The sequence below is a fragment of the Gymnoscopelus microlampas genome (genome assembly GCF_963454915.1).
Source record: "Gymnoscopelus microlampas genome assembly, chromosome: 11".
Classification (NCBI taxonomy): domain Eukaryota; kingdom Metazoa; phylum Chordata; class Actinopteri; order Myctophiformes; family Myctophidae; genus Gymnoscopelus; species Gymnoscopelus microlampas.
Window position 1 is genome coordinate 50,041,008 of NC_139948.1, and position 24,093 is coordinate 50,065,100.

At 42.7% G+C, this 24,093-nt stretch overlaps 3 protein-coding genes and 1 pseudogene across 7 annotated transcripts in view; 1 reads left to right on the top strand and 3 right to left on the bottom strand.

Moving 5' to 3' along the window:
- Nucleotides 1-1,340: 1,340 nt before the first annotated feature.
- LOC311055118 (NADH dehydrogenase [ubiquinone] 1 beta subcomplex subunit 11, mitochondrial-like) lies at nucleotides 1,341-1,793 on the top strand (the record flags this gene model as incomplete). Its single annotated transcript, XM_084071220.1, has 1 exon — nucleotides 1,341-1,793. The coding sequence occupies one exon, from the start codon at nucleotides 1,341-1,343 to the stop codon at nucleotides 1,791-1,793; it is 453 nt and encodes a 150-aa protein (XP_083927346.1).
- Nucleotides 1,794-2,799: 1,006 nt separating this feature from the next.
- LOC311055117 (NADH dehydrogenase [ubiquinone] 1 beta subcomplex subunit 10-like) lies at nucleotides 2,800-3,315 on the bottom strand (the record flags this gene model as incomplete). The annotated part of the gene is made up of 1 exon (XM_084071219.1): nucleotides 2,800-3,315. One exon carries the CDS (start codon nucleotides 3,313-3,315, stop codon nucleotides 2,800-2,802), a length of 516 nt encoding a protein of 171 aa, XP_083927345.1.
- A 1,355-nt stretch (nucleotides 3,316-4,670) lies between these two features.
- On the bottom strand, nucleotides 4,671-6,855 carry LOC311055750 (annotated as a pseudogene). Its single transcript has 3 exons — nucleotides 6,628-6,855; nucleotides 5,905-6,308; nucleotides 4,671-5,801 (listed from the first exon to the last, which is right to left on the bottom strand). The product of its transcript is annotated as an uncharacterized misc_RNA (transcript).
- A 1,132-nt stretch (nucleotides 6,856-7,987) lies between these two features.
- The window catches only part of samd9l (sterile alpha motif domain containing 9 like), a 40,783-nt gene continuing 24,677 nt past the window's right edge, over nucleotides 7,988-24,093 (bottom strand). For 2 of the 4 annotated variants that reach the window (XM_084071144.1, XM_084071143.1), the window contains exons 2-7: nucleotides 16,379-16,419; nucleotides 16,245-16,330; nucleotides 15,402-15,474; nucleotides 14,992-15,085; nucleotides 9,612-14,364; nucleotides 7,988-9,351 (exon numbers count right to left, since the gene is read on the bottom strand). In XM_084071144.1, coding sequence (XP_083927270.1) covers nucleotides 9,716-14,364; nucleotides 14,992-15,085; nucleotides 15,402-15,474; nucleotides 16,245-16,330; nucleotides 16,379-16,419 — 4,943 coding nt within the window. In that variant the 3' untranslated portion in view covers nucleotides 7,988-9,351; nucleotides 9,612-9,715. The other 2 variants (XM_084071147.1, XM_084071145.1) reach the window with 2 other exon arrangements.

A 24,093-nucleotide genomic window follows, 5' to 3' on the forward strand; every position in this document is an offset into this window, starting at 1 on the left:
ATCATAACTGCTTTCAGAGAAGTACCTAAATAGCATGCAAACTCCCTACCCATTGCGCATATAGCCTACACTTAGTTGATATCAAAAATATCACTGTTTATGTTTGTTTTGTGCTGGCGTTGTGCTATATGCAGCCCCAAATCCAAAATGAACAAGTGTTTTGTGTTTATTTATTTATTTTGGTAGCTGTACCTTTCCGACGTTAACGAACCCTATACCTAACCCTCACCCTAACCCTAACCGCACGCGGAAGCCACTAGTCGGAGTGGCGAGATGTCGGGATGGAAGACGGTTACCCTGTAGGGGTATTTTACATGTTTCCCACCCCTGGAAAAATCTATAATTATAAAATATTGATGACACATGAACTCAGGTCCAATCATCCAATGAATTGATTTAATATGTATTAATGTTATACATTTTATGTCCAACCCCCATAACAGGAATCTCCATATCTCTCGAGCAGCTTTTTGATAAACAGAAAGTACATTTTCAGGTTTGGGTACCAATCTTATCCAATCAGGAGAGAGAACTTACACAGGATACAAGATAATCAAGTGAAATTGGAAATGTAACACTATAAAAGTCAAGCTGAAAAATGGGTAGCCTGGAAACCAGACGAATCTGCCACATCTAAAAAAAGGAAAATAGTGATATTAGTCTGGCCATGCCAGGCAAAAAAATGGGTACTCTCTCCTGAATGGCTGAAAATCTGCAACCCATCTGAAAATGTATTCTCTTTAAAGAGCTGGAGAGACAGGGAGATCCTGTTACTGAACAAACACTCTGGTCTGTAGCAATGGTTACGATCAGAATACAGGGCAGGGCTTTAACTTTTTAACATCATTCTTCCTGAAGAAGACCTCTTTGCATGGTCCAAACGTTGGTTTCATATTAAAAATACATTTCTGCAACGTGGCTACGAGCTGTACGACCTCTCTTCATTTTTCTTATCCCTTTTGCACTGTGGTCAGCACCTCAGCACTACCAGTGTGCCCCCTCTAGCCTGTTTTGTTAACCTGTGGGTCCCAGAGAAAAAATGAATAAAATAAAACAATAAAAAGGTATCAAATGAGGGTTCGTGGCTTAATGCATTTCAAACTGAGGGCCTTTGAAATTCTAAAACTTGATAATCACTGCTCCAGAACCAACTGGACCGTCTGGACGACAGGAAGAACTCCATTTATGGACATAAAATGGCTGACTAATTTGTGACATCACTGGGATGACGAGAGCATCCCCGCCAGACAGTATATAAAGACTAAACGTCAGCTTAAGGCTTCCTGTTCTGGGTTGTGTTATCATCAGTATCAGTGTGTGCTGAGCATAACGGGGACAATATGTTGTCTCGTTGGGTTCGTTTTGGGCCCGGTTTGGCCCGTCTTCGGCCCGATGCAGCGTGCGGGGCTCGCTTTGTCTCCCAGTCGCAGCCGTCCGGAGTCGCCGGTTCTGCCACCGCGTCCGATTTACAGCCGTCTCATGCCGTCGGGGAAGGTCAACACGGACACGGCGAGGTCAGCCCGTTCGCAAAGAATCCAGACTTCCACGGGTTCTCGACTGATCCCGTGGTTGACGAATGGAACATGAAGATAGGCTTCTTCTTGGGCATCTCCGTGGTTCTTGTTCTCGGTGGAACGTTCATCCACTACCTACCAGACCACGGCATGCGGCAGTGGGCCAGGAGGGAAGCCGAGAGGCTGATCAAGCAACGAGAAGCGGAGGGTCTTCCTCTGATTGATGACAACTACTATGACCCAAGCAACATTGTGCTGCCTGGACCTGGAGAGGAGTAGGATGTACGGTACAATAAGATCCACTGTCATTATCATGCACACCTGTGCACGCGAAAAGAACACAAATGTGTCATCTGTGTTCTTTACAGGAATTGGCCACTGCAACCATTAATTGTACATTGTCTGAAGCCAGACAGTGTACACCCTGTTAATCCTGTCGGGGGATTCAGTTACAACTTCAATTTACAATTTAGGCAATTAGCAGATGCTCTTAATCCAGAGTGATTTACAGTAAGCAAGGTACCATAAACACGAGGTAATACCTCACATCATCTAGGATCGTAGGTAAACCCAGAACCTATCATCAGTCATGATAGCAGCCATCACCCAGCTGATGGCTGCTCAGGTGGTCATATTGAGCACTGAGGGGGGAGCAGAGCTCATGGACACCTCGGCACATAGCTGGGGCCCGGATTTGAACCCGGCACCTTTTGGTTCCCAGGCACTGCAGCCTCTCTGCCCATTTAGCTATGGCTGCCCTCATACTAACCTCCGTGAGAGGTTGCAATATCTCAGAGCAGTGATGTGAGATTGTGACATCATCAGTGACACCAAGAAGGTTTATATAACTGTCTGGGCGCAGGCTCCAGTTTGTGACGTCCACACATAAGGAATGTTTTATAGGATAAAGGGAGGCTGATCACTAGCAGCAACGCTACATTTTGTATTATTACTTCAAAGCAATATCATGATTATTTCAAACTTTTACCTCGATTACAATTAATTAACAATTATCATTTCAAAGGGAAAAAATAGAGTGCTCGGGTTGCGCATTGGTAAAAAAGTTGCTGCCCTCCCACGAACACAAATGGCCTGTGTTCGTCGGAGGGAAGCCGGACGGGGAGGGTGATATGTTTCACTGCATGTAGTCCTACTGACTGAAATAGTGAAAATAGCCAATCTACAAGTTCACAACACAAGTTGTAGACTAGTAGGTTATTTTTACAGGCAATTATTTACAAGTGGGACCCCAAATAATTGTCAGAACATGAAACCGGTTCTTTAATTAGGCTTCTTGAGCCTGAGCCGCGATCATTCTCTCTTTTTGCTTCATAAGACATTTCCTCCCGCTGGCGTACGCTCCCAGGTCGGCGTATCGTGAACTGAAGGCCTTGGCGACGTCACCGAAAAGCTGCAGCTCGTTCATACAGTTCTGGTGATAACTATGACCTTCTCGCTGCTGACAGGCCCTCAGACGGTCCTGGACCACCTTCACAATCTCCTGGTCCACCTTATAGTCTCTCCTCCACTGCATCTCTGCCTCGTAGTAGCAGAGGAAATCCCCCTCCTGGCATTCGGTCAGCTTAGGAACACGCCGGAACCTCTGGTGGTAGTAGACGGACTTGTTGCCAGCCTGGATCTTCTCCACAACGCCCCTGAACGTGGTGACGGGGAGATCCACCGAGTAGTAGAAGAGTTTGGACACAAGCAGGGCCGGATTGGGCAGCGAGGTGTGTTTCTCTGCGGCCGGGGTCTGGCAAGGAGGCTCCGGGTAAGCGTCTTTATCATAATCAGCTGGCATTTTGTTTTATATTTCTGATTTGGAAGGACCATGAAAAATATGACTCAAAGTAAAGGGGGCTCGTTGTCTAAGAGACCAGGACCCCGGTACAGTGGTGTCCAATCAGGACTTATCTAACCTGTGTGGTTCGAAGGGCGGTTCAAGGCAACCAGCAGCAGAAGCCAAAAGGAGTAAGTGCCTAGAGATCCTGGGTAGTATTGTGAGCGTAATGTGGGAATCCTGATAAGATAAGAGGTCCTGGAGGTCGAGGGGTCTTTGTCGAAGAGAGGAGTCCTGGAGATTCTCTAGATCGTTGGTTGAATCTGGGACTGTGGCTCTTTATACAGTATAAGTATGGTCTGTCGAGGGTGTCTTGTCATTCCCGATGATGTCATGATGAGTCAACCATATCCATTCGAAGTTCGAAGGTCAGGCATGCCCAAATACGGAGCCCATGGTGCTGATGTGTCAGCCAGTTCCATATATGAAGTTCTAGGTTAGACCAGCAAAAGTACTCTGTTTTTTTATTTGAGTAACCTACTGTAAAAGTAGCCATGTTGCAATGTAGAAATACTCCTGTGAAAAAGTCACATTTTGAGTTCGTTCAAAATTTTACTTGGTAAAAGTATTGACATCAAAATATCTTACAGTACCGAAAGTAAAAGTATTACATTTTCAAAAATGGCAGATCTACAAGCTCTGCTATTTTTTAATAGACTAAGAATAAGATAAGGCTTAATTGGTTAATATACATGTTTTAATAATAATAATCTAAATTTGGAAAGTAACACAAGTGTTATGGTCGCCTCAGCAGCCACACAGACAGCATCGGAATCACAATCACAATCAAACTTTATTGTCACATCACATTACAAGTAATGTGGGTGAAATTCTTAATTGTGCAGGCCCATTAATGCAGTTAAAAGATAGATAGAATAACAGAGAGTAGAAGTACAGTGAAGTGCATTTAAGAAAAGTGGCTAATATTAAGGGAAGAATGTATCTGTAGGGGGAGTCCTATTAAAAAAATATATATACACCATACAGCCTATACTGTATGGTGACTTTTCTTTAACCACACACAACCAGATAACATATAGTTATCGTTGTATTTTAGTTGACTGAGTTTTCTATGAGTTACCAGTACTGTGGCTGTACTCTGTTCTTGGTTTAGGTAACAATGTTACCTCCACCAAAATGGCATTGTCTACTAGCCTGTTTATTGATTTAGCAAATGGAAATCCTTGAGCTAAGCAATTGCCTCCTAGTCTGCTGTATGACGTGTAACTAATGTTCTTTTTAGTCTTTGGAGAAGAAAAGATTAAATTATGTGTTTCATTGTTTGCTCAATCAAACCTGTTGAAATATGGTTCAGACAGTTTCTGGTGCAAAACTATTTTTTTCACTGTAATGTTGTATGCAACAGGTCCTCTAAATGTAAATCCTAAGTAGAAAGTGATGTTTTCATTACCAGAGGGCACTGAAGGCACATAAAGAGGGAGGATATGGAACTTCTTTTTCTTTGGCCCTTCAAGGTACACTTCTCCATCTTCAGTCCACCCTGACACACATTTCAACATCTTTGCAATCTCTGGCATTTTCCATGCTTCTCCACTGTACCATTACATTCGTTTTTCAGGTACTGAGAGCATCTTAGTAATCGTTTCAACCTTGCTTTTATGGACAATTTTGTCCAATCCACTACCATTGGTGAGAAAGAAATGTGTGTAAATTCTTCTCTTTCGTGGAGGAATGTCCTTCATCTTTGTCCAATATGCTCTTTTCAAGTGTTCCACCGCCGTTTGAACAATTTCGTATTTGGTTTCTCTATCGTGGTCTGTGTCATTATCCTCTGGCCAAAACAGAAAGGTCAGCAAGAAAAGTGCACTAGGGAAAATCCCCTTTTCTCAGTTGGGAATTGCTGACTGAGTGTTCGTAGATGTTTCAGAGCAGCTACTTTTTGAGACTGAGGCGAAAGGCATTTCAAAGCTAGATGGGTTGTTATGTAATTAACAAGATCCCTTTGATCAAGATTGGCCTTCAATGGGTTCTTGGGGTAAAGAGTTAGGATGGTCTCAAGTAGTGTAACTGCATCCTTTTCTTTCTGCTTCTGGTCAGTAAGCTTTGAGAGGATGGTTGTTATATTACCTCCTCCAAGGTGACAAATAACCATGCGTTTCATGAAAGGAGTCAAACTGTCTGGGTTTGACTGACACAGCTTCATAGCTGTGCTAAGTGAAGCGTCTGAGAAGTACTTCCCGTACTCTGAAGATTTCTTCCCCATCCATGCCAAAGGATTGTTTATCTTCATCTCTGGCCCATCAATGGTGTCCTCTTCAATGATATCTGTCTGGAAGTAGCTGAGTTCCTCTGAGATCCATTCAAAGGCTTCTTGCATTGTTTTCTGGAGATTTTTCAAACGATCATGTAAGCGCTCCCAGGGCTCTTTAACTTCCTCAGGGATGTATTGTGTAACCAAGTACTTCGAGGGAGACGGGTGACTCGGGCTGAGATGGGGGGGGGGGGGGCGATGGGGGGCTAGAATGAGTGGCCGGTGTGGGGGACATGGACTTATTCGCCGGGGGCTGAGGCGAAAACCGACATCCAGACTGGTGACGGACCGCTGCCTTGAGCAGCAGGTGACGGTCATTTTTCTGGCCATAGACCGGTGGCTCTGAGGCCACACCGTGGGTGTTTTTTGGGGTCTGGATCGGTGGGAAATCTTCAATGGCTAGGAGGGAGTACTTATTTTTAGTGGAGGGTGGAGGGGGAGGAGGGGAGCGGGGGCAAGGAGCTCCATTTTTGCCCCGGAAAACTGTTGTCCAAGGGACTGGGGTGGAGCTGACCAGCGCTGAACCCTTGAGTCTGGCCCCGGCTCGGGACCAAGCCTCGGGGTAGGCCGGGATGGTATCGTCAAACTCTGTCGACTTGGGCCAGGCATCGGAGCGGATCCAGCGGTTGGAGGGGGGCAAGCAAGGGACAGTGGAGTCCATTTCCCCCGCAGTCTCCCTCCTCTGGCCAAAACAGAAAGGTCAGCAAGAAAAGTGCACTAGGGAAACATCCCCTTTTCTCAGTTGGGAATTGCTGACTGAGTGTTCGTAGATGTTTCAGAGCAGCTACTTTTTGAGACTGAGGCGAAAGGCATTTCAAAGCTAGATGGGTTGTTATGTAATTAACAAGATCCCTTTGATCAAGATTGGCCTTCAATGGGTTCTTGGGGTAAAGAGTTAGGATGGTCTCAAGTAGTGTAACTGCATCCTTTTCTTTCTGCTTCTGGTCAGTAAACTTTAAGAGGATGGTTGTTATATTACCTCCTCCAAGGTGACAAATAACCATGCGTTTCATGAAAGGAGTCAAACTGTCTGGGTTTGACTGACACAGCTTCATAGCTGTGCTAAGTGAAGCGTCTGAGAAGTACTTCCCGTACTCTGAAGATTTCTTCCCCATCCATGCCAAAGGATTGTTTATCTTCATCTCTGGCCCATCAATGGTGTCCTCTTCAATGATATCTGTCTGGAAGTAGCTGAGTTCCTCTGAGATCCATTCAAAGGCTTCTTGCATTGTTTTCTGGAGATTTTTCAAACGATCATGTAAGCGCTCCCAGGGCTCTTTAACTTCCTCAGGGATGTATTGTGTAACCAAGTACTTCGAGGGAGACGGGTGACTCGGGCTGAGATGGGGGGGGCGATGGGGGGCTAGAATGAGTGGCCGGTGTGGGGGACATGGACTTATTCGCCGGGGGCTGAGGCGAAAACCAACACCCAGACTGGTGACGGACCGCTGCCTTGAGCAGCAGGTGACGGTCATTTTTCTGGCCATAGACCGGTGGCTCTGAGGCCACACCGTGGGTGTTTTTTGGGGTCTGGATCGGTGGGAAATCTTCAATGGCTAGGAGGGAGTACTTATTTTTAGTGGAGGGTGGAGGGGGAGGAGGGGAGCGGGGGCAAGGAGCTCCATTTTTGCCCTGGAAAACTGTTGTCCAAGGGACTGGGGTGGAGCTGACCAGCGCTGAACCCTTGAGTCTGGCCCCGGCTCGGGACCAAGCCTCGGGGTGGGCCGGGATGGTATCGCCAAACTCTGTCGACTTGGGCCAGGCATCGGAGCGGATCCAGCGGTTGGAGGGGGGCAAGCAAGGGACAGTGGAGTCCAGTTCCCCCGCAGTGGAGGTGTTAGATGCAGGTCCAACGGAGACCTCGGGGTCCGGCGAAGCAGCCTCGGGGGCTGGAGGGGGGTCATCAGCGCAGATGGAGTCTAGCATGACCTTGTCCTCACGGATCTGGTGAAGCCGGGTTACACGTAGCTTCAGCTCGGATACCTCCTGGGCCAGCTGGAGACAGTCATCGCATCCGGATGGTGAGGTGAGTGGCGGCATCGTGGTAGTGATGGTGGCTAAGGGAAAAAAGCACTTTGGCCAGTAAAAGATACTTTAAACAGAATAGCTGCAGACTAGCAGGAGGCGTTTGGGGGTGACAGCAGCGCAGAAAGAGACTTACCCGCGAGGGTCGCCTAAGCGGTGACCCGGTGCGGAGAGATGGCACACAATGAGAGCACTCTGGGTAGGCATGCGTCAGTGGTCTCCCGTCGGTGGAACGTAATTGTATGAATGAATATCATGTGTATATTATACTATATATATATATGTACCGCTGCAAAAACAGAGCCCAAAATATACAAGAACAAGCTGCTGAAACACTTTAAATGTAATAAGAAATAACATTTATTTACAGAACAATTATTAACAGAGATAAACCATTTCTAATTACATAAACGGAAGCAATTAAGACATCAGGTTATTCAAGGCCAAACATAATAAAAGAAAACCCACACTAACAAGGAAATGAAAACTCAATAGTTCTACCGAATCAAACAGAAAAACAATCTAACCTCCCTAACTGACAACAAAACAGGAGAAAAAGCGGAAGCTAAATAAATGGCAGAGAACCCCTATAGAGCGGATCCTTAGACCAATATAACAAGGCACTTGTACCAAACTAGTCAGACACACTAAACTAAACATATTATGGATGCTGCCATCCTAAACACAACGTTTCAACAATGGCAACAGCAGCAAACAATAGTGGCCTGGCAAGGAGCACTGGTTCTGGGGGTTGATATACTGTACAGCTCCACTGACAGGCACATTACATTAATGTGTAGGTGATCTATTCTAGGCAGAGAGCGCATGACAGACCTGAACCCCAGGGATAGAGACAGCTCTCTTCCAAAAAGAGGCCAGAGGAAAATTACTGCATGTATTTGAACACCCCCTCCCATGAGATCAAACATCGTTTTTCATCACATAGAATGTTCACACTATTATACAATCATGTAACAGTGGTGACAATTACACTCTGGACAAAGTATGAGCAATAATTGTTAACATCTTTCTTGTGTCTGATGTGTCGGAATGCCCAGTACAATCGTCTCTGGTTGTGGTTATACACCTGGTTGAGGAACAAGGTCACTGCTCAAAGTCAAGGTGAACTTTCGTTATTACAACACCCTGAACAAGCCATATTTACAAAACATTTCATGAATCTGAATTAATTAATTTGATCTGTTACTCTGAAAAAGTCCAGCATGTAGATACTCTTGCGTGTTATGGGCATTATATGCATTTATTGTATTTTAATATGGCTGTGTCAATGATCTGAATCTTGATCCTGATATTTGTACAACATTTACACCTTGACACCCAGTGATTACTTTCCAGTTGAAAAATATGGGGAAACACAATTATGAAAAAGATTGTTGCCACAGCATTGTATTTGTAATGTCATCATTTCATTGGACGAGACTAAAATTACAGCTAGTTTTGTGGGGCTCGAACACGAACCAAAACATATGTATGCATCACTTAAACAATGCATCAATGTGATACCTTATGGTGCCTTAGTCCAGTAAACAAAATCAGGTAGTTGCATGATTTCAGGTACCTCTATTTCGATGTTTGGTAGAATATGTGATATGTGAGACAAATGTGTACTGGAGAGAGAAGAGAGCGGTGGTTGGTTAAAACATCCACATCCTGTTCCAGGTTAAAATAACTTTAGAGCACTCTTTCAGTTCTGTCAGTTTTGACAGGATATTGCCTCCTCCAAGGTGATGAATAAGCATGCGTTTCATGAAAGGGGCCAGACTGGCTGCATTGTCTTCTGAAGACTTTTCAAACGATCATGAAAGCGCTCCCAGTGATCTTCTGTAACCAAGTACTTAATGTATTCGGAATGACCATTGTGTGTGTTTGAAAACACATCCAATGAAGACAGGTTGGTTAAAACATCAACATCCTGTTCCAGGTTAAAATGCGTACAAACTAATAATAATAACAACTTTAAACTACATTCAGTGTCACAGTCATGATCTAGCATGTTGACATACTGTATGAACTATGAACACTTGACAGATTCTGGTGGGAAAACTATTTCTTCACTGCATTTTGCACCTGTATGTTCAGTGCAACAGGTCCTCTGAAAGTAAATCCCAAGTAGAATGTGATGTTTTCATTACCAGAAGGCACTGAAGGCACATACAGAGGGAGGATACTGAACTTCTTTTTCTTTGGACCTTCAAGGTACACTTCTCCATCTTCAGTCCACCCTGACACACATTTCAACATCCTAGCAATCTCTGGCATTTTCCATGCTTCTCCACTGTACCATTTCATTCGTTTTTCAGGTACTGAGAGCATCTTAGTAATCGTTTCAACCTTGCTTTTATGGACAATTTTGTCCAATCCACTACCATTGGTGAGAAAGAAATGTGTGTAAATTCTTCTCTTTCGTGGAGGAATGTCCTTCATCTTTGTCCAATATGCTCTTTTCAAGTGTTCCACCGCCGTTTGAACAATTTCGTATTTGGTTTCTCTATCGTGGTCTGTGTCATTATCCTCTGGCCAAAACAGAAAGGTCAGCAAGAAAAGTGCACTAGGGAAACATCCCCTTTTCTCAGTTGGGAATTGCTGACTGAGTGTTCGTAGATCTTTCAGAGCAGCTACCTTTTGAGAGTGAGGCGAAAGGCATTTCAAAGCTAGATGGGTTGTTATGTAATTAACAAGATCCCTTTGATCAAGATTGGCCTTCAGTGGGTTCTTGGGGTAAAGAGTTAGGATGGTCTCAAGTAGTGTAACTGCATCCTTTTCTTTCTGCTTCTGGTCAGTAAGCTTTGAGAGGATGGTTGTTATATTACCTCCTCCAAGGTGACAAATAACCATGCGTTTCATGAAAGGAGTCAAACTGTCTGGGTTTGACTGACACAGCTTCATAGCTGTGCTAAGTGAAGCGTCTGAGAAGTACTTCCCGTACTCTGAAGATTTCTTCCCCATCCATGCCAAAGGATTGTTTATCTTCATCTCTGGCCCATCAATGGTGTCCTCTTCAATGATATCTGTCTGGAAGTAGCTGAGTTCCTCTGAGATCCATTCAAAGGCTTCTTGCATTGTTTTCTGGAGATTTTTCAACCGATCATGTAAGCGCTCCCAGGGCTCTTTAACTTCCTCAGGGATGTATTGTGTAACCAAGTACTTCATACATTCAGAATGACCATTGTGTGCGTTTGAAAACACTTGCAATGAAGACATCAATTTCAGCAGGCTGCATCCAACCTCAACCTCAGCAAAAAATCCTGAACCATTCATAGTTCCTGCATCTGAGGCAGCTGCTTTCTCACATTCTTTGAAGCACTCCATGGCTTTCAGTGCAGTGTCCATGGCATCTGCTGTATTTTGCGCCGTCTTGGGTACTTTTTCAATTAATTTACACTTGGCATTGAACCATTTCCTGTACACCTGGCCTTTTGTGTGTAGTATGGTCGAGTTGTTAGGCAGCTGTTTGGCTGCCTTCTCTGCCCAATTTTTAGCCTCTTCAAACTTTTCATAGGTATAATGAAGGCGAGCAAGCTGCTGTGCAAAAAATGCATCTTTTTGGAAACTCTGGTATGCTTCCGTGAGTAATGCAATTGCCTTTTCTGGGTGCTCAGTTTTACACACATGCTCTATTAGAGGAGAAAAGAAACTGTCCGTTTCATCCCCTTTGCTTATTCTGTAACGCCTTAAGAACAGTGCTCTCAAAAAACCCAAATACTCTTCCTTTCCGAACCTGTGCTCAAAAAGCACATTCTCATGGAGCAGATCCATTGCCAAACTACTTTGGCTCTTTTGGTCACCAAGAAGCTGTTGGAGGATTTCTTTGGCAACAAGGGGATGGATGATTCTGACTGATTCAATGTGAGTCTTCTCGTCGCGTAGGTGTATGAAGACCAGTTTAGCTTGTTCACTGAGAGATTTCTCAAATGTATGTCGGCGAAACCTATCCATGTGGATGGTTAGTGCAAGCAGAGCTTCACAGTGGGACTGAGAAATGAAAGAGTTTTGAACGTATGTATTAAGCATTGCCACATAGAGGATGAGACGACAGGAGGCAGATTCAGGATCAATGCCTTGGAGCAAATGTGTCACAAATTGTTCAACATACTCCGAAATCTTTTTATCGTTGAATTCTTCAGTCATCAAAACAAATGTCAAGATGTGTTCTGGCTGATACTGGCCCTCAAGAATCTGTCGTTTTCCAGCAAACTTCCTCTTCTCCTCATCAGAGAGTTTGTGAGTGACAGAAACATTCTGTAATGGAGATTCTTTGCATTTTTTCTCTGGATCATGGGATCGTTTGCAGCCCAACAAAATGAAACAAAGAGTTCCGTGGTGGACTCTTTTGATATGCATGGCAACCTCTAGTTCATTCCTTAGCTCATCAAGATATTCTTTGTCAGAATCTTCAATGAGAAGGAGCACAGGGAGACATTTCTGAACATCATTTTCCTCATACTCTCTGAGCTGAACTGCATGTTGTGTGACAACAGAAGCAGGGTATGACGGATTCACCACAGCACATCTTAGATCTTTCCGATTGTTCCACAGCAGTTGCCTCGCCACAGTGCTGCCTCCACTGCCTGGATGATGGAATATGTTGAAGCTGATCACAGAACTCTGATCAGTATTTTGTTTCAAGGTATCACTGAGAAGTTTACAAATATCACGATAAGCATCCCTTTCAATTATCTCTCCAACATATCGCTGCCCAGCAAGCCAAAGGTTCAACCACCCCACTCTTCCACCATGGTAGAACTGGCATTCAATATTGACTTTCTCTGCTTTGATGAATTCTTCACTCGTCTCATCACAGTGATTGATACTCAGAATATCAAGAGAATACATCCTTTCTTCTTCGCGTGTTTCAAGAAGACATTGCCCCTTTACAACCGTGGGCAAAAGTTTGGTGGCTCGTGATGTTATTGGTTGGATTTGCTGCAATGTTCCATTAATGTGGCTCATTTTCATCCCAACAACACTGGAACGGTTCACATCTTTTGTTTCACATAAACCTTCAGCAGAGCTTTGCCACTTCGGAAAGTATTCATCAGATTCAGAGATGCAAATGATGTCATCATGGCCTTCCATATCAGTGAAAAACTCATAAAAGGTGTGCAAGAGTGGTTTCTCAACGTGTGATGTTAGAAGGAAAAGCACCAGGAATGTGCCTTTTGGCAAGATCTGTTTGCAGATCAAAGACACAGATTCCTTCAGGAGAGTCAATTTTGTTCTGGTCCAAGTCATTTCATCACAGGGCCTTTCATTTCCTTTGTAGTCAGTGCGCCCATTACAAAAGATCCAGCTTGTCTGCTCAAACAGATGCAAGTGGCTTAAGAATTCACCAATGGCCATACCACTTGGTATTTTGTAGTTCTGCATAAAATGCAAATTTGCAGCATGATGCTGAAGGAATCTACTGCATAGACCTGACTGATTTGAGTCTGGGTCAAAGTCGAACACACAGAATATGTTCATGTTCAGTAGCCATTCAATGCTGCAAAGATCTTCTGGTTTGAATCTGTTTGTGACAAGGATGTACCATTTCTCTTTTTCAATGAATTTCTTGCCACTGGTCACAAGCATTGTGAGTTTTCGGCCTAGATCTTGGCAGATGTCAGGTGTACGGAAAGACTGACCATTCTCAGCTTCTTTCCTTTGAGCATCCCTATCTCTGACTCTGTGGTAGAAGTTACTTTGGTCTTTGTCAATCACTGTCTCAGTTTTTGAGCCCACCCTCCGGTAAATTGTCTCTTTCTCATGTTCTACTTTGTTGGCTGACTCCTTGAAGTTTGGCAAGCGGACTGAATACACTCTGCCATTGACAATACTAATGGATGGTACAATGTCAACCTCTATTACATACCTTTTCTCAGTACTTGAGCGATCCATCACCTCAATGAAACGAGGTGGACGTATACATTGGCGTACATGCTCACTGTCAGAGGGAGAAAAACTCCTCTCAATGTGATCTAATGCATCTACATACATGTCTTTTTCTTTCACAGGGACTCCAATGATCTCACCATGTGTATAGCCTGCATCGTCTCTGCTGTCCATCACACCAAAGTGTATTGTGCCATTTGATCTCATATTCATACAGCCATTACCAAATTTAAGAACCTCTTTGGCAAACTTTGCTTGTAACCGTACTCGGTCCAATGTGGCAGCTGTTGCAAAGGACTTATATTCATGGCAAGGATTAATCAGATCAAAAACACCAGACTCAGGCTGCAAAACCCTGTGTCTACCATACGTGAAATCAATGCCTTCTTTGTCAAATGGTCGTGGTTTGCAGTCCTCCTTTGAGGTCAACACACAGACAGACTGTTCCTGACCAGTTTGTTTTTCACCTAGCACACCTTCTACAATATCTACAGGGTGACCTTCATTTCCCTCTGGAAGACATTGACTGGATTTCTGTTCCTTTCTGTTCATTTCCTTTTTACTTTTTGGGGCACTTAGTGTCTTTTGCTGACCTGGGGTGGGGTCAGGGCCTTTAACAAGTTCATCCCTCTTATTGATTAGCAAAAGAGCAGGCCCTGATTTCATACCAATCTCCTTCCTCAAATAATCTATCTTCAGTGTGAGGAGAACTCGTCCATCAACCTCTTCATCATGCAGTTTGTTGATATACTGTTCTTTGACTCCGATAGTTCTTAGCCAGGAGCTTACTTGAGATTCAGTCCAGTTCTCAGGTTCATCAGCTGTAAAGAAGAGACAAAAGAGCAGCATTGGCTGTGTGTTGATTCCAGACGATCAACAGGAAGTTACTGTACTTGTGCTTGTAGATTCACCCAACATTTCTGACCTTTTGTATTATCTAGTTTGGCTAAAGCTAATACACAAACTATGAAACATGGAACACTTATTTTCACAGAGGGGGGTTGTCTGACCTTCATCTAAATGGAGGCCTGTTGGCTCTAAAAGTTAATGTGAGTATGTGGACAGCTGGCAGTGAGTCATTCCATGAGGGTAGCTCTCCACCAAACAGACTACAACAGATTACTACAGACTGGCAGTCGAATGAAGTCAGGAGATCCTGGAGATCAGTCGGTTAGAAGGTGTGAGAAAAAGTTGCTGGATGCACCTGAGAGCCAACTCCGACAGATGGCTAACTACTATGATGCAAAAAATAGCCTATGGCTTGACATCTTTTTCAACAACAAGCCCGCCGCTATCCGACGCTGCCCTACAATTTGCGAGCGATAGTGTACCCACTACCCATACAACAGCAGATTTTCGGCAACAGACCTTAGCAGTGTGTTATCTGCCCACAGACTCACACATGCACTAACAGTGTGTGATCTCTGGTAAGTTACTTGAACACTCACTTGAATTTGAAGCTGTCCCAGAGTTCTGTGGCATCGCCTGGTGTGATCTCAAAGATTCCGGAGAATGCGTACGGGTGTCCTCCCTAGGCAAACTCTGAACACACAAACACACTTTAAAATCTTCTTTAGGAGTCTTTAGGATACACAGACAGTACATGTAGTCTACTGTATGCTTTCATGCCATCAGTCATATTGTCAGTGTGAGAATCATTTATTTTAGTTTCATTTAATCTCTGCTTGACGCTGGAAATTAAACTTCTCAAATAAAAACATGTGCAGTGAGGTTTGAGAATTAGGCTAGCACCACCAGCTAAGATCCACTGAATCTTGTCCGTCACTGGTGATGAGCTAGCACAACTAAATGCCTGGTTTACTTAAGTCAGCTTAGAGGCAAATCAGAGTAACCTTACCTCTGCTACAGATCTTGATTCCTGAGATAAAGACTGCGATGCCCCAAGTGGTGGTGAGCTCATTGGTCCAATACTGTGAAGAGGAGTGATGGGGGCGGGTAAATAGGCAGAGGAGGCGTGCAAGAGACATGGATTGGTAGAGAGAGGGAAAGGAGTTTAGAAAGGGAAGGGACAACAGGGAAGGTAAAGACGACACATTTATAATTGATTAATCCAGTATTAGTATAGTGCAGAATAACTCCATCTGTAGAATAGAATAGAATACATTGTCAACCATCAAAATCACAGTATCACCAATTAAAAGTGCCAAAATGGACCATACACAAAAAAGCCGGAGCTTGTTCCCATTGTGGTCCATTAAACATGTAGCCACGTTGTGTACTGTACCTCTGTATACCATTAAGACTGACTAGTAAGGGTTGGGAAATTCCTAAGGGAAGTTATGCTTGGGAATTTGATGACTTTTGGAAATGTGCACACTTTCAATATAACCCTGTATATAAAATAGCAATATTAGGTATTGTATGGCATTAAAAACTTGTTGGTTAATAGTATGCCCATTACACAGACAAATACAAAGAAGATAAGAGTATTTTTGCCACCATGTATTATTTAACTCCTCACGCCAGTACAGGCTTGCTTTGTAATTACGGACTGGTTGGTCTGGTCCTTGAATGAAAACGAAGGAGACATCTGATGGCTATAGATATTAGATAATTACCCATTGTAAGAAATGCATTTGTCAATCTAGACACACACACACACACACACACACACACACACACACACACACACACACACACACACACACACACACACACACACACACAAATGAATGATTACCTGTGGCTGAAAGTGACAGCTCTAGGCACAGGTCTTGGAGAGGTGTTGGACTCAGCCTTCTGGGTCTCTCCCTCTGTCCCCTCCTTCTCCTCTCCCTCTGGAGGTCTCATCCCCTTCTCTCCCTCTGCCCCTTCCTCCTCTCCCTCTGGGGGTCTCATCTCCTTCTCTCCCGGATCTGTTGCAGCACAGCAATTTATCATGTTAATATGTCGTGTTGATCAGTTAGTACTAGGGCTGACCCAAATAGTTAGAATATTCGAAGCCTCGTTCGACGTTCGATGGCACGGGATTCGAACATGGATAGGGACAACAAGTGCGAGAATGAACTGTGCGCTAAGATATGACAGAGTTTTGGCCCACTGTCAAGGTTACAATGGAGAGATGGAGAACAAGAGATGTTGGTGCGGGCAGTGCACCAACATGCCTTTTTTCTTTCCATTGAATTCAGGTCAACTCAGTCAAGGTCAAAATGACCAGTCAAGGATGGAGAAACGTAAGACAAGACTTGCAGTGTTTGTTTGCATCGCCCTTCTTTTGTTTTGTTAGTTTGTTTGCACAATAATTACTTTAATAAAGTACATGTTCAAGGAGCACTTCTAGTATTATTAAATGTATTATAGAGGTAGATTATTAGTCTTTAACTTCATGTCTCCCCAAAGCTCATTTCATGTCTGTTCATCCCAGTTTATGAGCAAAGTACATGCATCTGAGCTAAGCTTTGTGAAAGTGCAGGTTGGTTGTCTACACAGACATTGTTAGCTACGGTGATCTCTAGCTCAGTGTTTATCAAAAAACAAAAAAACTAAAAAAGATTTGGACTGTCACACTGATAGATTTTATCCCATTGGATTGCAGGATATTTCATTCTGCTTTTCCACTTGGCGTTTTCACCGCTAGATGGCGCAGTGGTAGCGCTGCTAAGATCTGAGTGTAATCTCAGAGGGACAAAAGGGGAAGGGTGTCCAAGTCACATCATAAAACTGCAAAACAGTTTGATTTTCCAAGCCTGTCCACTGTGACCACATCATGAAACTGCTAAAAACAGTTTGATCAAATTTAACTTATGGCACCACTGCTTATGGGGGATGTTACACCTTAATTACGTCACCCAGTGGTGTGTTCTACCGTGTTACACTATATAAGTAGAACATTTTCGTAGCCATCTTCTAACCATTTCATCCATTGAAAACGCGCTAACGTATACTCACGACCACACGCATGTTGTGCAGGGAATGATTATCTAATCTCTTCGAATAAACCTAGAACACACCACTGACCTTAGGTGACCTCCAGTCCTACGCACATCACAGGAACATGCCTATAGGCTAGCGCTGCGGGCTGCAAGTAAGCAAAATGTACTTGTTCCATGTTTAAAAGCGGTCTGTTGCCGTTCAATCGGTTAAAAAAGAACGTCTCCAATCAGGGGTCATCACCATGCCAGCTTGTGATGGACATTTTCATCGATATTTCATTTTTGCCACAGACATACAAAATCAATATTCTTTTTTACCAGAAATACATAATGAACTCCTAATGTGCCATATTGTCTATGCCAAAGTACTACACATTTTACAATGATAATATATCTGCAGTAACCACTGAGCCACAAATAAATAAGCCATTGTTTTAAAAGCCAATCTATAAGCTCACAACACATTACATCATGACATGTTGAGAGATTGTAGATCTGGTATTTTCTAATTATTTATTTATATTCTTGGCCTATAATGACATGCACAAAATAGGGATGCCAGGGTTAATGATCAATTTCAATGATCCGTTTTATCAGTACAGTGCCTCCATTGCACTTTATATGAGCAAAGGGCCATTTATGAGCAGAGGTGAGTGTGTGTGTGTGTGTCATATGGTTATTATTGAGATTGCTGGCTTTCCAGAGGACAGTGTTACTTGAGGTCAGGAGGAGATCAAGTTCTACCAGTTCTACCTTACCAATCCAAAAATAATAATAAAATGGATTGGTATGGTAGCTTCCATAGTTGTGGTTTCTTTCCATTACAGTGATATCTTGAAGAGAAATCTTCTATAATGATGAGGAAGTCTTAGAAAGGTCAGAGTCAAAACCATCATACACCTGTATGTACATGATGAGTGATTAGTGATCAAGGGCATGACAGGATTTAAAGGAATGCAGTGTCACAACTACTTTCATGCAAGGGCTCTTAACTTTGACCAGAGGTGAGCAAACGTCTAAGTTGGAGGTCTGGTGGTGATTGTGGACCCCCAGGCTGTGAATCAAGGGTTTCCACTGATTATGATGGTGGCGTGTTATTATAGTTATATATTGTTATTTTTGGACACTTTGAAACACTTTCTCTCAATGGTGAAAATCTTTTTCAACAAGCTTTACTTGTCCAGGTCTACCCTCCTTTGCTTTTGTAGCAAATGGATCCTTCTGAACAGATCTGTTTTTGATCTTTCCCTACAGATTAATTGTCTGACCACACCACATATGAATCCATTGTCTTAAAAAAATAAAAGGTTCCCCATACAAAGGATTAAACACACATTTTGCTATTTTCAGGGAATTAAGGTAGCTATTATCAAACATTACTTCTAGCTGTCTTGTCCTCACCTGATGCAATCATGTACAGTACCATGTACAATACCACACATATCCTGCAACATATTAATGAGCATGTCATGTCCGACACTTTATGAGTCACCAAAATTATTCAAACTATTTTGAATTCAAAGATTAGATTGTGAATATTTAGTATGTTTTTACATTGTCATGAAAACAATATATAGACTATGTTTTATTTTATTTTCAAAACGAATAAAATAAAATGGACCACAGACATAGACAAGTCTTGCCACGGACACGTTTGTCTGTGTACGGACATGTTGATGACCCCAACCGGAAGACTCGACCCAAAACATGCACGCCCCCATTTTCTGAGCAGATCGTCAGCGTCGGTCCAGTCGCCCCGCTCGAGCAGCAGAATCCTCGCCCCCACAACAACGGTCCACTCGCCCCGCTGGTGCGGAATGCTCACACAGAACACTCGCCCCACCAGTGCGGAATGCTCGCCCACATAGGGTCCAAGGTTGTACACACAACATTTTAATCTAAAATGTGTTTGTTTTCTTACCCCTGAACAATGCCAATAGAGAGGAATTTAACACAACCAAGCAAATGGGACCATTGGAATGCATTCTACCTGGAATGTTCAGATGCCAGCTGATTTGGCCTATTTTGTGCCAGGGACCTCTGTGGAATGCTGTCTGACTGGTTTCGTTTACCATACCTGTGTATCTGCTCCAGGAAATTATTAACCTCTGTACTTTAATGTTATCGCAGATCGGCTGATGCCTTCACCTTTGTTGTTAGTTCACTTGTTAATCACCCTATATTGTACCGAGTAATTTCACTGTGAAAATTTGTGAAAGCGCATTGTTTTGGGGATTAAAATCCTTGCGGTTTGTCCTCAACTTTCTGAAGTTAGTACATAAGGTATTTTTCTCCTCTTTGTCTGTTAGGCAAATAAAATGCATTCCAAATAATTAATTACACAGGCCCATGCACTGCGTAAAAGTGGGTCAAATTAATGATGCTGTCATTCCAGTGTAGGAGCTGATCAGAAGCACATGGGGCAGCTCCCCTTAAACCATTACATGTAGTAGTAGGCCTATTGGATGTTCAGCCAAACAGTTGACTGACTGACTGACTGACTGTCTGTCTGTCTGTCTGTCTGTCTGTCTGTCTGTCTGTCGAGTAGGCCTATGCTAGGTTCACTACTGCTCTGGAATGTGAACGATGCCAGCAGCCAGGCTGCAGGGAAAGAGGTTAGGCTGCAGGTGACCAGCAATACGCAAATCAGTGTGCCAGGCCCTGCAAAATCACCCTTGTTGTTAATACTTAATTTGCTTATTTTGCTTGTTAAAAGCAACATTTTATTGAGACAAGACAGTAATGTGAGTGCTAAATGGAAATGTGTATATTTAATAGAATAAATAAATATTATTAATATGTTGCAATAATAATTCCCCTCTGTGTAGAAATACATGGAACGATCGGACCGTTCCGAGGTCGCTGGATTTGCGGGGGCAACGGTACCTAAGTGGCCAGACAGACAGACAGACACAGACATACTTTGGGACGATCGTTCTGAGGTCGACGGGGCGCGGCCGTTTTGTTATTCCTCCATAGGGCATCGCAGTTCCCTCCCACTTCCACTGTAAAATACTCAATGCATTTTTCCCATTGACATTTCCAAAAATATTTATATCAATTAATCTAAGCCTAGAATCAAGCTATCCAGGGTCTTGGTGAATCATGACCATACCACGTTTGATTCTGTGAAAAAACTTTTTTGAAAACGGCAAAACAAAGGGTATTTAATATGAAATTAAAAAAATCACAGAAAAAAAGGTTTAATGGTCATGATTCACCAGGACCCTAGCCTCGGTAACCCAGCCTTTTTTTTGTTACCAGGATCCTGGATGGCTTGATTCTAGGCTTAAATTAATTGATATAAATATTTTTGGAAATGTCAATAGGAAAAATGCATTGAGTATTTTGCAGTGGAACCCGGAAGTGGCCGCAACTGCGATGCCCTATATCGTCCACATTACAAGGGGTCATCATAAATAATACATCTTTAACTTCTTTCAATGTAGCCTACTTACCCATTATGTTACTTCCACTGCTGCTTGGCTACAACTTCACCACAGATTGATTGATTGATTGATCATGAAGATTAATCTAATGAAAGAGAATGTTACATTTAATGTAAGTAAATAGGAAAGAGAGAGAGGAGGAGAGAGGATGTCAGATGGGCGTTTTATTTTATCAAACGAAATGTGTGTTGGAATGCATCATTATAGTTAGCTCCGACGGAACCTCTCCCTCCGCTGTATAGCTCCGAGATGAGGTTCCTTGTTTCTCGGTGCCGTTTTAGCAGGACATTGTCGCACATTTTCCACTTTACATGTTTCTTACACCTTTCTGCACATCGTATCCAAAAAGTAAAGCTTTTCTGCCACTCTCTCAGATGTTTTAAGTTCTAGCGCACCATAAAAGCTATCCAACGAGTTGAAAAAAAGTATTTAATTCGCCTCTGTCCTCAGCCGGTTCAATAATATTTTGCATTAGAAGATGTAATTCAACATTTGACCAGTAGGGGAATCAGTAATGTTATCTCTACGGGCGCAACGTCTTAAAAACATGTAACCGGCTAAGGACAGAGGCGAATTAAATACTTTTTCAACTCTTTGGATAGCTTTTATTGTGCGCTAGAACTTAAAACATCTGAGAGAGTGGCAGAAAACCGTTACTTTTTGGATACGATGTGCAGAAAGGGGTAAGAAACATGTAAAGTGGAAAATGTGCGACAATGACTGCTAAAACGGCAGAGATAAACGAGGAACCTCATCTCGGAGCCATACAGCGGAGGGAGAGGTTCCGTAGGGGCTACACATTATAGTTAATTATGAATAACAACAGACCAGGAGAGACCATAGAGAGATAGACTGACAGACAAATATTTTGAACAATTTTACATCGAGGTGCCCACTCTTCCTGTTACCATCGCTTACAGCCTACTACGGCTTGTGACCAATAAAAAAACATAAAAAGTTTCAGTATAGTTAACCGAAATATCGATAACTGTCTGTATCCTACCATGATGTAATGTGATGTCACGTTTCCTTCGTCCTTGTTGTAACTTGTAAGGAGAAAGATTCGTCGCCTCGGTACGCAGACAGTCCGTATCAGTCACCAACTGCGACATAGACGGACTGGAGAGGGAAGTGAAAGTCTCTCTGTACAACAAGGTTCATATAATATAAAACGGGTAGGTTTCGTTTTTCGACAAAAGGGTAAACCTCGCGCCACAAGCATACGAGATGAATGGCCACTAGGCAGAAAGGGATAGTTTGAGACTAGTTCAGTGGGATCCTCCCAACCCCAGACTATAGCCCCATCTGTGACCAGTGTTAGGGAGCAGTTAGTTGAACTGATAGAAATATTTTGATTAATCATAATTTGTCTAATGTCTTAAACCTGCTTTAAATGTCAAATTAATATAATGCTGTCATTTTGGCCTAAATTCTGTCATGTACTCTATTCTCCCTATTTCTCCTGTCTCTGTCTATGCAAGGTCAAATTAGTTACAGGCCTTTCTGTGGTTATCTATTGTTTTAAGAACACCATATCTCGGTGTTCTGCTCCAAATGCATAACCCTTCTCGCAGTGTCACGAAGTTACCTCTGACCAGACAGGTCAGAGCCGAGGCTAACGTGTTGTTCGAGACATGTGGACGCTGTTTGTTCAAAGATAAACTGTCACACCATCATCATCATCTTCATCATCTACCATCATCATCCTCATCTGACGATGACGTACTCATCCTATCCACCAATAGCAGGACTACTCCTCTGACGGCTGGACGCTTGATGTATCTTCAATGATGTCATATGTTTATGTTAACGGACGCTGTTAAAGACCAGTGCTTTCTCTGTTTAATGGCAGAGAGAGACGACGACCGATGATGCGTTAACCCCTGTGATACTGTAACCTTCCATTCTCTCTCTGTCTGAATAATATACTTTCGTTACATCCATGGCTGCAAGTGTCCTGAGTCTGGTTTTTCTTTATCGCCTTTTATGAAAATGTTCTAATACTTATATAAATATCGATGTGATGTACTGCCATGTATCGATATCTATATATCTGGTTGATAAGGAAAAAACCTACTTTAACAATTGGTCCTTCGAGCCGGATATGTTTAAAACAGGGTGGACGGGGGGAACTGAGCTATTGACCGGAACTGTACGGTCAGACTCTCTTCCCCTGGCAGACCATGTTTTAATACGTATCAAACGAACCAGCCCTGGGTGTAACGATTTATCACTTCTATTCAGATGAAGGTTATCTTTGAACAGTATCACATTTTTATTTTATTTTATTTTGTTTTGGACCTGGACGCGATCGCTGGACCTTTGGACTTGCCCCTTGACTCTCGACATGTCTCAAATTCCAGATGGTCCAGCCATCGGGGTCAGGATCCCTGAACCATCGATTTGATGAGTATATCTTTTTATTTTTATTTTTACCATGGTCCAGTGATTGGGATCTCCACGTAACTTCTCCATGTAAACCTTGATCTGATGAGTATACCTGTTTATCTATTTTATTTTATTGTCTTTACCGAACGATTTGTCTCATCAATTATAAGCCTGTTTTTAAATTACTGTTTAACACAGCTCCGCCAGGGAGTCAGTCAAGTAAAAATGTTTTATCACCTATATTCCTGGGAAGACATTCCTAATGTCTCATAAATTCTCTTATCTAGTGGTCATTTATTAAGGTCCTTTCAGCGATTTCTTACCTACATGTATAATTCACAAGTCAGTCCTTTTGTTATATACTGGTTACTGCTTGTTGTTACTACGTTCTGTTTCGGTGGATTTCGTATTGGTTTTATTTTGACCACTGTAGATTAAAATCATCTAATCCATTTAATATATATTGAGCTTTAACAATAATGTTTTAATGCCTTAATAATACATTTTATATTCCTTTCTTTGAACCTTCTGTTCTAATTAATTGAACCAGTAAAAATATTTGGCCTTAATAATACGTTTTAAATAATAAGTTTCCTCCTTGTCAATTCAACTTCAGAATAATTGTCGCTGACTTCTCTATGTAGCTTTTAGATGACTTCATTTCCCATAAATCATTGCGGGCTTATACTTCCGGGGCGATTTATGGGAAACCCCGGTAGCTCCTGTTTCCGGGGTCATCTAGCATAGCTGGTAGAACCCGCTCCCTCGAAACTGATTCATGCTAAAAAATACAACGCTAACCTTTATATCAGATTAATGC